This window comes from Myotis brandtii, unplaced genomic scaffold (assembly GCF_000412655.1).
Source record: "Myotis brandtii unplaced genomic scaffold, ASM41265v1 scaffold573, whole genome shotgun sequence".
Lineage (NCBI taxonomy): Eukaryota > Metazoa > Chordata > Mammalia > Chiroptera > Vespertilionidae > Myotis > Myotis brandtii.
In genome coordinates, this window is record NW_005370145.1 from 2,840,630 (window position 1) to 2,854,896 (window position 14,267).

Here is a 14,267-nt window from a genome sequence, read left to right on the forward strand (position 1 = left end):
CTCACTAGATTGTTTTAGAGAAAACCCCAGGGATCATATAATTTCATATGTAAATACTTCAGTAAGAATCATAGAATTTTGAATTTTAACAGATAAAGAAGCTGAGACCCAGAATGGAATAAGTGACTTTTTAAATAAATACATAGCTTGTTAAGGACAAAGATATTCAGGCCTAACTTCTAGTTTATATATTTTTCTGCTACCTGTTCCCCTCTCAGTTCTAGATATCATTACTTTGACTGCTGGTAATATTAAATAAGGAAGGGTTCTGGAATTGTGTTTGTGTTCATTTACCTTTTTTGGAAGGCATTGTTTTAGAAATTCACTTCACTTTTATTACAAATAAGCACAATCTCAGATCAGTACAGCTAGTTTAAGAGCTGATATTAGTAGAAATTATTCCAAAATTATTCTCAGGTCACTAATAACTAGTTATCTCACATAAAAGGGGGGGGGGAAATCCCCCTCTCCCCCAATCTAGCAGAAGATATCCTGTGTATGCTTTCATATTAGTTTATGCATGCACAAATTTTGTCTGGCTAGTTATCCACCACTTATCCAATGGATTCATTCAGTCTCTTGGAGAGAAGGATATAGACCAGGGGTGGGCATCCCCTGGCACGCGTGCCAAACATGGCACGCCAGTAACTTTTGCTGGCACGCGAAACCCTCTCTTATAATATTCCATTTACAATTTTTTTCTTAATATCGACTTTTTTAATTTTTTTAATAAATTCAGTGTAGGTGCATCTTAGATAAATAAATAATTTTACATAACAAGTTATCTTAAAGACCATAGACATGGATTGACGAGAGAGGGGAAGAGCAATTTCTATGCCTCTGCCTTAACTCTCCCTGCCTTCCTAGATCCGACCAGTGTTTTGGTTTCATCCACATACGCTTGTGAATCTTTGTTCTCAGTGATGAATTTTGTTAAGTCTCATAATAGGAGTAGCCTGACGGATGAAAGTAGTAGCTCCTGCATATCTCTGAAGGTCACGAAATATAAACCTGATGTAAAATCTCTGTCATCAGTGATGCAGCAGCAAAAGTCCCACTGATAATATCAAACGGAGTCATAAAGTTTTCTGTCGGACTATCAGTGTACATGTATACATTAAAAAAATAAATGTATTTTTCATCATCATATACTGTGTTTTTGTCACTCAAATGAATTTTATTATTTCTTCAAGGTTCTTCACATACGTACACCTTAAGAGATATCAAGTAGGCGTAACATGTTCTCAAAAAATTAGGGGTTGGCACGAGAAGAATTTTGAGTCAGAGATTTTGCTGGTTTTGGCATGCACTCACAAAAAGGTTGCTCACCCCTGATATAAACTAATGATAGTATCTGGAACATATGGGCATATCAAGCTTATGGCAGATGCTGCTACTATAAAAATCCTCAGGATTTAAGAGAATTCCTCTGCTGAAGGATTCCAAAATGCTTTATAAAAACCATTATCATTTACTTTTATTTTTTTTATTTCATATTCATTTTCAAATATTAAAAACAAAGATCGTCACTAGTTATATGATTGATAAGTTGATTTATACCAATCTTATGATATGTTAAAACTCTAATTTTATACCGATAGATCAGATTTTAGAGAATTCTCAAATCTAAAAATCTATTCAGAGAAATGGATACAAATATGGATATTGTTTAGATGTAGATACAGATTTTAGAGAACTTTAAAGTTCAGTCCAGGGAAGTATATACAGATTTTGGAACATTTTCAGATTGATTTTTTTTTCAGTAGAAGAAAAATAATGAAAGATCATTATTACACCCAGTGGGAGCCTAGATAAGAAAACAATGTTCTAGTCTCTTGGCAATGCTAAAATAACATCACCAGGTCCAACGCCACAGTTTTGCATGATTTTATACGTAAATCATGTTTGGAAACCACAAGTAATCTTGAATTTGGAGCAGTTCCAAAGCTTGGGGGGACCTTGGTAGCAGGGGTGGCAGTGTTAGTGAAGCTGCTGAGTATTAGAAGTCTAAAATAAGCCAGCATGTGCATAAATTCTGGAAGGCAGTTCGCTTCTGTGGACAACCACAGAACAGTTTACTGGCATGAAATCCTTATAGAACTGCTGGCCAGTTAGTAAGGGAAGATTCCCATTTAATTCCTTTCTCTTCTCTCTTCTCCTTAAAAGGACAATTTAAAAACAAGTGCAACCAAACAAACACAACAGAATAGAACAAAACCCTCGCAGTCACTCAGATCCCATGGACCAACAGGAAATGCAGGAATTTAGAACATTTCCAAAGGCAATAAATTTGCTGTGTGAAGATGAAAGATTTTAATGCTGTATTTGGGCCTATAATGCATATCAAAGGTTTTTGTTTATACTTTGATAAGACAGGAATAACCAATTTTGAAATCATTTAAAAAATATTTTCAAAGAAAGAGCGGTTTTAATTTTTTTATTCTAATAGGAAAATGCATCAAAATCTTTGGGAAGATAGTGATAGCTCTAGTTTTCACCCTTTTTTACCCCTACGGCTGGCAATATTAGCTGTGCTGTTTAAAGATAAAGATAAGAATTCACAAAGCGTTCCAGCTATAGCTGCTATTTTCCTTGATCGCTCTGCATGTGGATATTTAAAAAGAATCTATTGGAACATTTTTCTATCCAAATCAGAAAGTAAAAAATAGGGAAAGCAAACATGTTTACAGAGTTCTGTTAATTGTTTCAACTAGGCTTCCAGGGTCTAGCGGCTGAGCGTGGGCAGATCAGTGAGCCCAGTGAGCTTTCTTCCCTTCATTCATCTGTAAAGTGGAGATGGCTGGCTGCTGGGAAGAACATATGTCATTATGGCTCTGAACGTTCTTTGAAAACAGTGATGCCCCTTGTGGCTGCAGTGTACTATTATAATCAAGGCCCAGAAAAATCTGTTCGTTTGTTTGTTTAAAATTCTGTTGCTACATTTCTGTAAACAGATGAATCACCCACTCACCAGTCAGCATGAACTGATAGGCGTTGTCAGAGATGGAGAAGATGTGGGGCGGGGCCTCCTGGCGCTTTTTGCCTCGGTAGGCAGCCACCACCTCGGGGTTATACACCGGCAGCCACTTGTAAGGGTTGACAGTGACACAGAAGAGGCCCGAGTAGGTCTGAGAAAAGCAGAAAATGCAGCATGTGGGTCATGTTTTTCCTCACAGAGATAAACAATAAACAGATTGGAAGGGCGCTCACGTAGATCATCCAGGCTGCATAGCGCTCTTTGAGGTTGTACAGCACTCCAGGCTCATGCAGATGGGTCATCATGGCCATGTCCTCGATCTTGTCATATTTCGGAGGGTTCATAGGGAAGACTTGGTCTTCCCTGACAGTTAGAGTCTGGCAAGTAAAGTAAGAGACCAGTTTGTATTAATGATTGGAGGTAGGGTTTGTGTTTATCTGTTTTGGTTATAACCTATACTTGCAGACACTGCAAGTCTGAAATGAAAAGATACTCGTTTCAGAGTTTGATGCTAAGAAAATTTGTTCCCTATGATGAACTTTTAAAAAAGATTTTTTTCCTACCACATTCCCCCTCCCAGGTTACCAGGTTATGTCCTTTCACTCTTATTCTAATAGGCTGCATTTTTTTTTATTTTTCCTTGCCATTCATTACAATTAATTTTTATGGGGGGGGGCAGTAATGGAAATATTAATACATTATTTAACTTAGTAAACAATACTTCATTTGATAGGAGAATTAGTTTTTATTCTTCCAAATGTGAGGATTGGGGAATTGAAGGGAAATGCTAGAGGTCCATACTAGTGGGTTCAAGTTGTGTGGGGAGTTGGGAAGGCAGGAAAATGAGGTTACTGCTGAGAATTTCTTTTGCTTTCAAATATGATGTTCTCAAATGAACTACAAGGATGCTTGTATTGGCCATAGGCTTAGAGATTCCTACCCAGTAAGGCTTCAACTCGAAAGGAGGAGATAGAGAAATAAAACAGAAGTTTTTCTCCAGGTTTTTACTTACTGCTCCACTTTCTGTCTTTACAGTTACTTTTCCTCCATCCTTGCTTTGTATGACGCTCTTCACGTAGGCTTCCTTGGGCTCCACGACAAAGACTGATGTTTTAGCATCAAAGGGCTTGTTTTGGGCCTCAATCCGCTCCTTTTCTGATTTTCGAAGGTAGGGAGCGGCTTCACCAAAAACAGCCATCTCAGCGTCCGAACTCATGGCTGCGATTTATTTAGCAGGGGATTCTGCCCTGGGGAAGAAATGGGACAGCAGGAAAATAGGAACCAGACGGCATAAAATGTGAGTTAGGATTTGAAATGAAAGAAATGCTGAGCCTCTATTGCCTAGGCTGTAACTATTCTTTCAAACTGTGGTTATCAGTGTTCTTAGACAGAAACTCTAACACAGGACTGGTGTGGAATGAGATTGTCATTTGAGTCTTCATTTTTAAGACTTTGAAAATTGCCTTCCCAGAGTGTATGTAACTTGATCCTTGGGGATTGGGTACCTACAATTGAGTGAGAACGGAATCCTTGCATCATTTTAATCTCTAAACTGGAACAATATCTATAGCTAAAACTGTTGGTGGATTGTTTTAAAACAACTGTCACTTTTTAATCCTTTCTTTTTTCCCTGCATGCTTTCATCTGCCATATGCTAGGGAAATCATAGAATTCGGAAGGAAAGTTTGTCTTGTGAAATGAAGATTAATGTGTTCAAAACTGTCAAAAACATCCTTGCCTTTATAGTTGGCCGTTTTTTTAAAAACTCATAAGCCAAATAATTATTTTTAACATCTACTTTATGTTAATATTTGGGGTTATATCTCTCAGTGGGTTGTTAAAAGAACCTCATAATAAATTCTCAGTACTCTGGGTTTGTTGTCATTTGGTTTGTTACCAAGAGACTTAACATTGCCTTAACTCCAAAGACTCTTTGACACTCTTTTGGCATGAGAGATTTCAATTGTTAGAAATGAGAGCTTCATCATGAAGAAGGCCCCTTCTTTCCATATAAATTCCACAGCTTCTTTTTTTCCATCCAGAAAAAGAAAAGAGACAAAAATTAAGAGTTCACCCCATGCATGTAAGCCGTTGTCCTGTGATTGAGAGACAGGCCCGGCAACATTGGTATGCTAGATTGATCGAATCTTCCTTTACTTTCAGGTGAACATTACTTGAGGAAGGGCTCGGGAGCTCTTCCAATTTAGGTACTGTATTTAGCACTCTGTGGGTGTAATACTTGTGACTTTTAATGACCAATAATAAATCTTTTTTATTTAAAAAGATTTATTTAAAAAGATTTTTTTTCTAAGAACCAATAGCAGTGAATTACTAGAAAGAAGCTGAAATATTGTGGTTTTAACAAGATGTTTGTTTGTTAAATTTTTAGGTAAAAATTTTTTCGGGTGCCTAAGAAATCTTGGTAAAATGTTTAATTGTTCAACACTTGGCAGTAGAAGGAGGTTGGCATGGAATAGACCATTGCCCCTGGACAGATCTAAGTGCAGCTGAGAATTCACTGTCACAATTCATTCTGGCCTAAATGGTCCTTTAATCCTGGAACTCAAATGATGGTAGTCTCTGAGAATAAGATGTTCTGAAAATATGACTTGCTAGCATTTATATGCAGCCACTCACTTGGAAGCACCATCTAACATAATTGTAAAAACGTAGAAATGGTGTTTAATTAAGAGCCATTCTCATCTTCATTAGAATAACTTCCTATGTCACCAATAAATGAATAAAGCTGAGTCTTACCTCTGGAGTTCCAGATGAAAATGCAGGTTCAGAAGTGTCTAACACTGTAAAACAACAATTTTTTTTTAATTTTCTAAGCTCTGAAATGCTAGTAAAGTAGTTACAGAATTAAAATTTCTCTGGTCTAAAGCTTAGCTCTATGAAAATAAAAGTCAAAGTTGGGAGGAAGAGTTTCATGCTCAGAGATGGATCATGTGGCAAGCTCCTTGTACCCCCCGGGATCCTTCAAGCCCCAAGACCCCCATCACTTACCTCTGGGTTCTTGGAGATAAAGCAGCAGGATCTGTTGTGCTTATATAGGAACTAATGTGCTGATGCTGCAGCTATCTTCTCTTTGTTAGGGCAAGACATTTGGCAGCATGAACCCTCAGCATAATTTGTACTGACATTTGGCATGTTTGGATATAATTAGAAGTATTCATATCGTTTTGAGTATGTGAACCAATCTCCTATAAATAATTTTACAGGGGCCTCTCTGCCGGCAAAGAAGACTTTCTAGTATGCTGGGAAGGTAATCTTCGACAGTGCCTGGTGGGGCCTCAAAGTAAGTTCCTAAGAGCTATATTCGCTTTGGCAAATTCTTCCATGCATGCCTACGGTAACTCAATGATCAGACACTCAGCGACAATTGCTGTCCGGGCCCCAACCACTTTTCCTTATTTGCTACCACAGGGACCCCCCCAACTCATTCCCTTGGATCACTGCCCAGGCTCATCCTTGGAGTCTCAACTTGGGCAGCAGAGCCAGTGTGAGAGGAAATTCTACACTGAGTTTTCACCATTGGGTCAGTGCCTACCTACTCAACATGGAAAAAATTATTATTTCATTAGAAAATAATATTTATTCGGTGTAGAAAAAATAAGCAAGGAGAAAAATGTCTATAATGCCAATATGCAATAATAAAATAATACATAGACATATAAATAGGGTCATACAGTACACATATATATAGAATATATAGGTCTTATCTGCTTTTAAAATTAATATAACACTAATGTAATTTATACCCTATTCTTTAAACAAATTATAACACAATTTTTTAAAATTAAAAAAAATTTTATTGACTTTATTGGTGTTACATTGGTCAATAAAATTATATAGGTTTCCAGGGTTCGATTCTGCAATACATAATTTGCATATTGCATTGTGTACTCACAATCTAAAATCTAGTCTCCTTCTGTCACCATTTATCCACCATTTACGCTCTTCCATCTGCCCGCAAGCCCGTTCCCTCTGGTAATCTCCATACTGTTGTTTTTGTCCATGGGTTGTTGTGTTTTGTGTGTGTGTGTGTGTTTTTGCTTACTCCCTTCACCTATTTCATCCAGCCACCCAGCCCCACAAACCTCTTGACAACTGTCAGACTATTCTCTGTATCTTATGAGTCTGTTTCTATTTTGTTTGTATATTGTGTTCATTAGATTCCACATATAAGTGAAATCATATGGTACTATTTTTTTCTCTGACTGGGTTATTTCACTTGGCATAATACCCTTTAGATCCATCCAGGCTGTGGCGAAAGGTAAGATTTCCTTCGTTTTTGCTGTTGTTTTTTTTTTTGTTTGTTTGTTTTGTTTTTTTTTTTTACAGCTGGGTAGTATTCCAATGTGTAAATGTACCAAAGCTTTTTATCCACTCATCTACTGATGGGCACTTGGGCTGCTTCCAAATTTTGGCTATTGTAAATAACACTGCAATGCACATAGGGGTACATATATTCTTTCAAGTTAGTGTTTTGGGTTTCTTTGGATATAGTCCCAGAAGTGGAATCGCTGGGTCATAACGTGGTTCAATTTTTAATTTTTTTAGGAAATGCCATACTGTTTTCCACAGTGGCTGCACCAATCTGCATCTCCCCAACAGTGCACGAGGGTTTTCTTTCCTCTACATCCTCACCAACACTTATCATTTGTGGATTCATTATTATTATTTTTAATCCTCATCCAAGGATATGTTTTTTATTGATTTTAGAGAGAGAGGAAAGGTGGCAGGGAGAGAGAGAAAAATCGATGTGAGAGCGAAACATTGTCAGGGATCAAGCCCGCAACCTGGGTGTGTGCACTGAGCAGGAATCAAAACCGCAACCTTTAGGAGTATGGGATGATGCTCCAAACCACTGACCCACGCCTGCCAGGGCCATGTGTGGATTTCTTGATGATAACCTTTCTAACAGGTGTGAGGTGATCTCTCATTGTGGTTTTAATCTGCATTTCTCTGATAATTAGTAACATTGAGCATCTTTTCATATGTCTATTGGCCATCTGTATGTCCTCTTTGGAGAAGTGTATATTCGAGTTCTTTGCCCATTTTTTAATTGGATTGTTTGGGGTTTTTTGTGTTTGTTTGTTTTGAGTTGTTTGAGCTTTTATAAAGTTTGGATATTAACCCCTGATCAGATGTATCATTGGTAAATATGTTCTCCCATTCAGTGGTTTGTCTTTTCATTTTGTTGATGGTTTCCTTTGCTGTGCAAAAAGTTGTTAATCTGATATAGTCCCATTTGTTCACTTTTTCTTTTGTTTTCCTTGCCCAAGGAGATATATCAGAAAAAATAATTGCTATAATAAATATAGCAATATCCTCCCTTTCTCTTTGAAATAAAAAACAAACACATATGTCTTTATTGATATTTAAAGAGAAAGGAAGGAAGAGGGATAGAGAGATAGAAACATAGATCGGCTGCCTCCCTGCATGCCCCCTACTAGGTATTGAGCCCATAACCGGGGCATGTGCCCTGGCTGGTGCGGGTCAGTTGATTGGAGCATCATTCCATACACCTAAAGGTTGCGGGTTTGATTCCTGGTCAGGGCATATACCCACGTTGCAGGTTCGATTCCTGATTGGGGCACATGCTGGAGGCAACCAATAAATGTTTATCTCTCACATTGATTTCTCTCTCCCCTCCCCCTTCCTCCCCACCCCCCTCCATCCTCTCTCTCTAAAATCAATAAAAAACATATCCTTGAGTGAGGATTAAAAAATAATAATAATAGCCCTAGCTGGTTTGGCTCAGTGGATAGAGTGTTAGACTGTGGACTGAAGGGTTCAGTTCCGTTCAAGGGCACATGCCTGGGTTGTGGGCTTGATCTCCAGTGTGGGGCGTGCAGGAGGCAGCCAATCAATGCTTCTCTCTCATCATTTATGTCTCTATCTCTTTCTCCCTTTCTCTTTTTTGAAATCACAAATACGTTAAAATAATAACAATAATAATAATGAATCTACAAATGGTAAGTGTTGGCGAGGATGTGGAGAAAAGGAAACCCTTGTGCACTGTTGGTGGGGATGCAGATTGGTGCAGCCACTGTGGAAAACAGTATGGCATTTCCTAAAAAAAATAAAAAATTGAAACCACCTATGGCCCAGCGATTCCTGGTTCATGGGTTGATGCTCAACCACTGAGCTGCACCAGACAATGAATCTACAAATGGTAAGTGTTGGCGAGGATGTGGAGAAAAGGAAACCCTTGTGCACTGTTGGTGGGGATGCAGATTGGTGCAGCCACTGTGGAAAACAGTATGGCATTTCCTAAAAAAAATAAAAAATTGAAACCACCTATGGCCCAGCGATTCCTGGTTCATGGGTTGATGCTCAACCACTGAGCTGCACCAGACAATCTGTTCTATAATTTCAAACTAATGTTTTTAAAGAAAATACTGATATTTGTAATCTAGATCAGTGTGTGTATGTTTGAGAGAGAGAGAGAGAGAAAGAGAATGTAATCTGCATTTGGATTCCATATTTTGTACCATTTTTTGTTGCCAATAGCACATATTTTGATATCTGATCAGGCAGGGCAGATTTCCCCCAATTATTCATTTATTTCAAAGTTGTCTTGACAATTCTTACACTCTACTGTATGAAATTTGGCATCAGATTATGTGGAAAATCCTGTTGGGATTTTGATTTTGATTAAATTGAATTAATTAAATGGAGTTGATACTTTTATAATAGTGAGTCTTTCAATCCACAAGTATGATATATTTTTTCTATTTATTCCAAGTCTTTTTAAAAGATGTTCTTACAACATTTTTTTAGTTTTTAAAATTTATTAAATTTATGGGTGTAACATTGGTTAATAACATGTAAATTTCAGGAGTACAACTGATAACAAGACATCTGTATATTCTATTGTGTGCGCACCACTTGAAGTCAAGTCTCCTTCCGTCACCTCGTATGGTGTTTCACATAGTTCACCCTCTTCATCCTCCCTGCACCTTCCTTTTCTGCTAACTACTATTCTGGTGTCTGCATCTATGAGGTTTTTTGTTTGTTTGCTGTTTTGATCCCACATATAAGTGAAATCATATTGTTCTTGTCCTTTTTGGTCTGACTTATTTCACTTAGCATTTCTTAAGATCCTAGTGTGGTTTTTTTCATGAATGTCTTCTATATTTCTAAATAGGTTTATTACTAAGAATTTGTAGGGTTTTTTTGTGTGGCTTTGGTTAACGGGATTATTTTCCTATGTACTTCCTACTTGTTGTTACTGGCATGTGGCAGATGAGTTCATGTACTCAGAATCTCCCTTTTGTTTGTGGCAGCAGTATGCCAACTAAACTTCATTTCCCAGCTTTCTTTGCATCAAATACCCATGTGACACTTTTTTGGCTAATGAAATGCAAGCAGGTAGGGCTTCCAGAGAAGCTCTTTTATAAAAGAGAGCAGACTCCTCTGGTACTGCCTTTCCCTTTCCTTCATCCTTTTTTCCTGTGTAGAAAATAGATGTCATGGTTGGAGCTATAGCCTTGAAAAAAAGATCAAGAGAATATCAGACCTTAGCTTTGATAGTCATGAGAAGAATTTTGTTTCGTGAAGAGAAATAAACCACTAATATTTATAAGACACTGTTTACTCAGATTTTTGGTTACGTACAAACACAGTCCCTAACAGATTAGTGGTGTTTCTGAAGTTTATTGATTTTTCTATTATCTTTTATCTGGCCCCCTTGATGAATTTTCTTATCACTTCTAATAATTTATTTGATTCTCTTGGGGTTTTGATGTATTATGCACAAATAATCACAAATCTGTATCTCCTTTTTTTAAATTTAGACATTACTTTTCATTCTCTTATTGCATTGTCTAAGACATTTAGGACAATTTTGAATAGTATTAATATATTATTGACACCGGGATACTTCTATATGTATTCTATACAAGATAAGTGATTCTTATCTTGTTCCTGACATTAATTGGACTGCATCTAATATTTTATCAAGTATGATATTTGCTATATACTTTATACCTAGTTTGCCAAAATTTTTAAAATCCTTACCTGAGGATATGTTTATTGATGTGAGAAAGCAGCATTCGATGGGTTGCCTCTCATATGCACCCTGACCGAGGATAGAACCCCAACCTAGGTATATGCCCTGACTGGAAATCAAACCCACAACACAATGTTTTTGGTGTATAGGATGATGCTCCAACCTACTGAGCTACCTTGGCTGGACTAGTTTGCCAATAATTTTGATCATAAAAATGAATTAAACTGTCCCATTCCTAGAATATGCCCAATAAAATTGAAAACATGCTTATACAAAAATTTGTACACAGATGTTTATAGAAGCATTTTGCATAATAACCAAAAAGTAGAAACAACCCAAATGTCTGTCAACTGACAAATGGATAAAGAAAATGTGATATATTCATACAATGAAATATTATTCAGGCATAAAAAGGAATGAAGTACTAATGCATGCTGCAGCATGGATTAGCCTTTAAAACACCATGCTGCCGAAACCGGTTTGGCTCAGTGGATAGAGCGTCGGCCTGCGGACTGAGGGGTCCCGGGTTCGGTTCCGGTCAGGGGCATGTACCTGGGTTGCGGGCACATCCCCAGTGGGAGATGTGCAGGAGGCAGCTGATCGATGTTTCTCTCTCATCGATGTTTCTAGCTCTCTATCTCTCTCCCTTCCTCTCTGTAAAAAATCAATAAAATATATTTAAAAAAAATAAAAAATAAAAATAAAACACCATGCTAGCTCAGCTGGTATGGCTCAGTAGTTGAGTGTTGACCCATGATCCAAGAGGTCACTGGTTTGATTCGCAGTCAGGGCACATGCCTGGGTTGTGGGCTCAGTCCCCAGTAGGGGGTGTGCAAGAGGCAGCTGATTGATGTTTCTCCCTCATCAATGTTTCTCTTTATCCCTCTCCCTTCCTTATCAATGTAAAAACATTTTAAAAATAAAATAAAAAATAAAACACTATGCCAAGTGAAAGAAGCCAGATTAATGTGGCCATATTTGATTATTTCATTTATATAAAATGTTAAGAATGGGAAAATTTATCGAGACAAAGTAGACTAGTGGTAGTCAGAGGATGGACAAGGGGAGAATGGATAGTGACTGCTAATGAGTTTCTTTTTGAGGTGATGTAATGTTCTGGAATCAGATAGTGGTTATGATTCCACAACTTTGAATCTACTAAAACCACTGAATTGTACATTTAAATAATGAATTTTATGGTATATGAATTATATAATGTGAATTTTGTGGTAGGTTTTCTCAATTTTATTGTTCTGGAGTTCATGAAATAAAACCTATTGATATAATATTGTTTAATTCCCTATTGCTTTAAGTTTACAATTTTAATGTGGAACTTCTGCGTCTGAATTCATATGTGACTAGGCCATAGTTTTCTTTCCTTCTGCTATCCTTTTCTGGTTTTGATACCAGGATCATACTCGTCTTGTAAAACAAGTCACTTCCCATTTGTTTCTATTTTCTCCAGCAGTGCTTTTAGGATGTGAATAATCTGTTCCATGACAGTCTGCTAGAGTTCCTCCATGAACTTCTTGGGCTCTGGCCTCTTTGGAGGATAAACATTTTATTATTATTTACTTTTTTCATGACCATTGATTAGTCTGTTCTGTGTGTGTGTGTGTGTCCCCTTTGTAAATTTTGTATTTTCCTAGAAAACTACCTATTTCATGTACGATTTTATATTTTTGAAATTTTTATGCGTACCTTTTATAATTAAAAACTCCTGTGTAGTTATCTCTTCCTCTTTATTCTTTATATAATTTAATTTTATTGTATTCTGCTTTTAATTTTATTCATTCCTTTCTCTTATTTATTTAGTTTTTTTCATATGCAGATGATGTTTTATTGAGTTGTACTTGAAACCTATATGGTTTTATTAAACAGTGTCACCCCAATAAATTCAATAAAAATGAAAACAATATAGAATCTTCTTTTTATGTAGTATATACATTTACATGCTTCAAATTTCTAGAAGCACAGAACATACAGTAAAACTTTTCTCACATTTCTTTCCCCCAGCTATTTAGTTTTTCTCCCCAGAGTCAATAACAGTTACCAGAGTATTGTATGCCTTTAAGAGGTATTCTCAATGTTCGTTTCCCAACATGGCTCAAATTTTTGTGATTGTTTTAGATCATTGTTTTTTACTATGTTTTATTTTTTTCATTACTGCCCACCAAGGAGAAAAAAATTACTTAAATTAAATTCATTAGTTAAGTTTAATTTCTCTCTAAGAAATGAAATACTAAGAAATAAGATTTTAATTAAATAAATTTTAATTTAATTTAATTTCTCCCTAACAAGAAGAGCAATAAGGTATTTTTAAAGGTGGAGTTGCGTTTGGAAGGGAGTAAAAAACTATGACAATATCTAAGATTTTTTTTGCACCCCTCAGACCTAATTTTCACTTATCAAAGAGTGATATCACCTTCACTGAAAATGCATATGTTAGATGTTTGAAAAGCATTTATATTTCTCATTGTTGACTATAAAATTTCATATTTATCTTTATGATCGAGCTTGTTATTTAGGTTATCCATCTATGTTTTTAGCTTTTCCTACCTGATCTCTTATTTTTCTAGTAGATATTGGTTAAAATCCTCTATCATGATGGTTCTTAGATCTTTCAGATTTTGTTTATAGAATTCAAAGATGGTTGCTAACTCCACAGAAATTTGTGATCATTATATCTCTCTGGTAGATTATATCTTTAAAAAAATAAAACATGAATTATCTCTGCTGCTTTTTGTATTATTTGGCCCAAAAATATTATTTTTACTATATTTGCTTTTATTTTTTGGTAGCATATATGTGGTTTATCTTTTCCCATACCTTTATTTTCACCCTTTTTAAGTAATTTTATCTTACATCAAACTTTTAAAATGCAAGTAACTACTTTAAAAATCCATCATGAGCCCAGCCAGTGTTTCTTAGTGGTTGAGCGTCAACCTATGAACCAGGAGGTCATGGTTCGATTCCCGGTCAGGGCACATGCCCGGGGTTGTGGGCTCAATCCCCAGTGTGGGGTGTGCAGGTGGCAGCTGATCAAAGATTCTCTCTCATCATCGATGTTCCTCTCTCCCCCTCTTCTTTTCTCTATGAAATCATATAAATCAAATATATATATATATCCATATATATAAATCAAATATATATATATATCTCCATTATGAGATCCTTTTTTGATAGGTATGCTTGAGAAGCAGCAAACTAGCTGGAATTGTTTTTATGGTGTGCACCATGTTTTAAATATCAATGTGACTAGCCAGA

The 14,267-nt window shown here is 36.5% G+C and overlaps 1 protein-coding gene across 2 annotated transcripts in view; it reads right to left on the minus strand.

The window, feature by feature from the left end:
* Nucleotides 1–14,267, minus strand: part of LOC102259256 (myosin-1) — a 121,035-nt gene that overhangs the window by 28,367 nt on the left and 78,401 nt on the right. The window contains exons 1-4 of one of the 2 annotated variants that reach the window (XM_005878812.2): nt 5,735–5,765; nt 3,990–4,224; nt 3,211–3,354; nt 2,972–3,128 (exon numbers count right to left, since the gene is read on the minus strand). The exons of the other annotated variant lie outside the window; for it this stretch is intronic. Of the exons in view, the coding sequence (XP_005878874.1) occupies nt 2,972–3,128; nt 3,211–3,354; nt 3,990–4,193 (505 nt within the window). The 5' untranslated portion in view covers nt 4,194–4,224; nt 5,735–5,765. Of the gene's footprint in view, nt 1–2,971; nt 3,129–3,210; nt 3,355–3,989; nt 4,225–5,734; nt 5,766–14,267 lie in introns of those variants that run through there. 2 annotated transcript variants of the gene reach the window in all.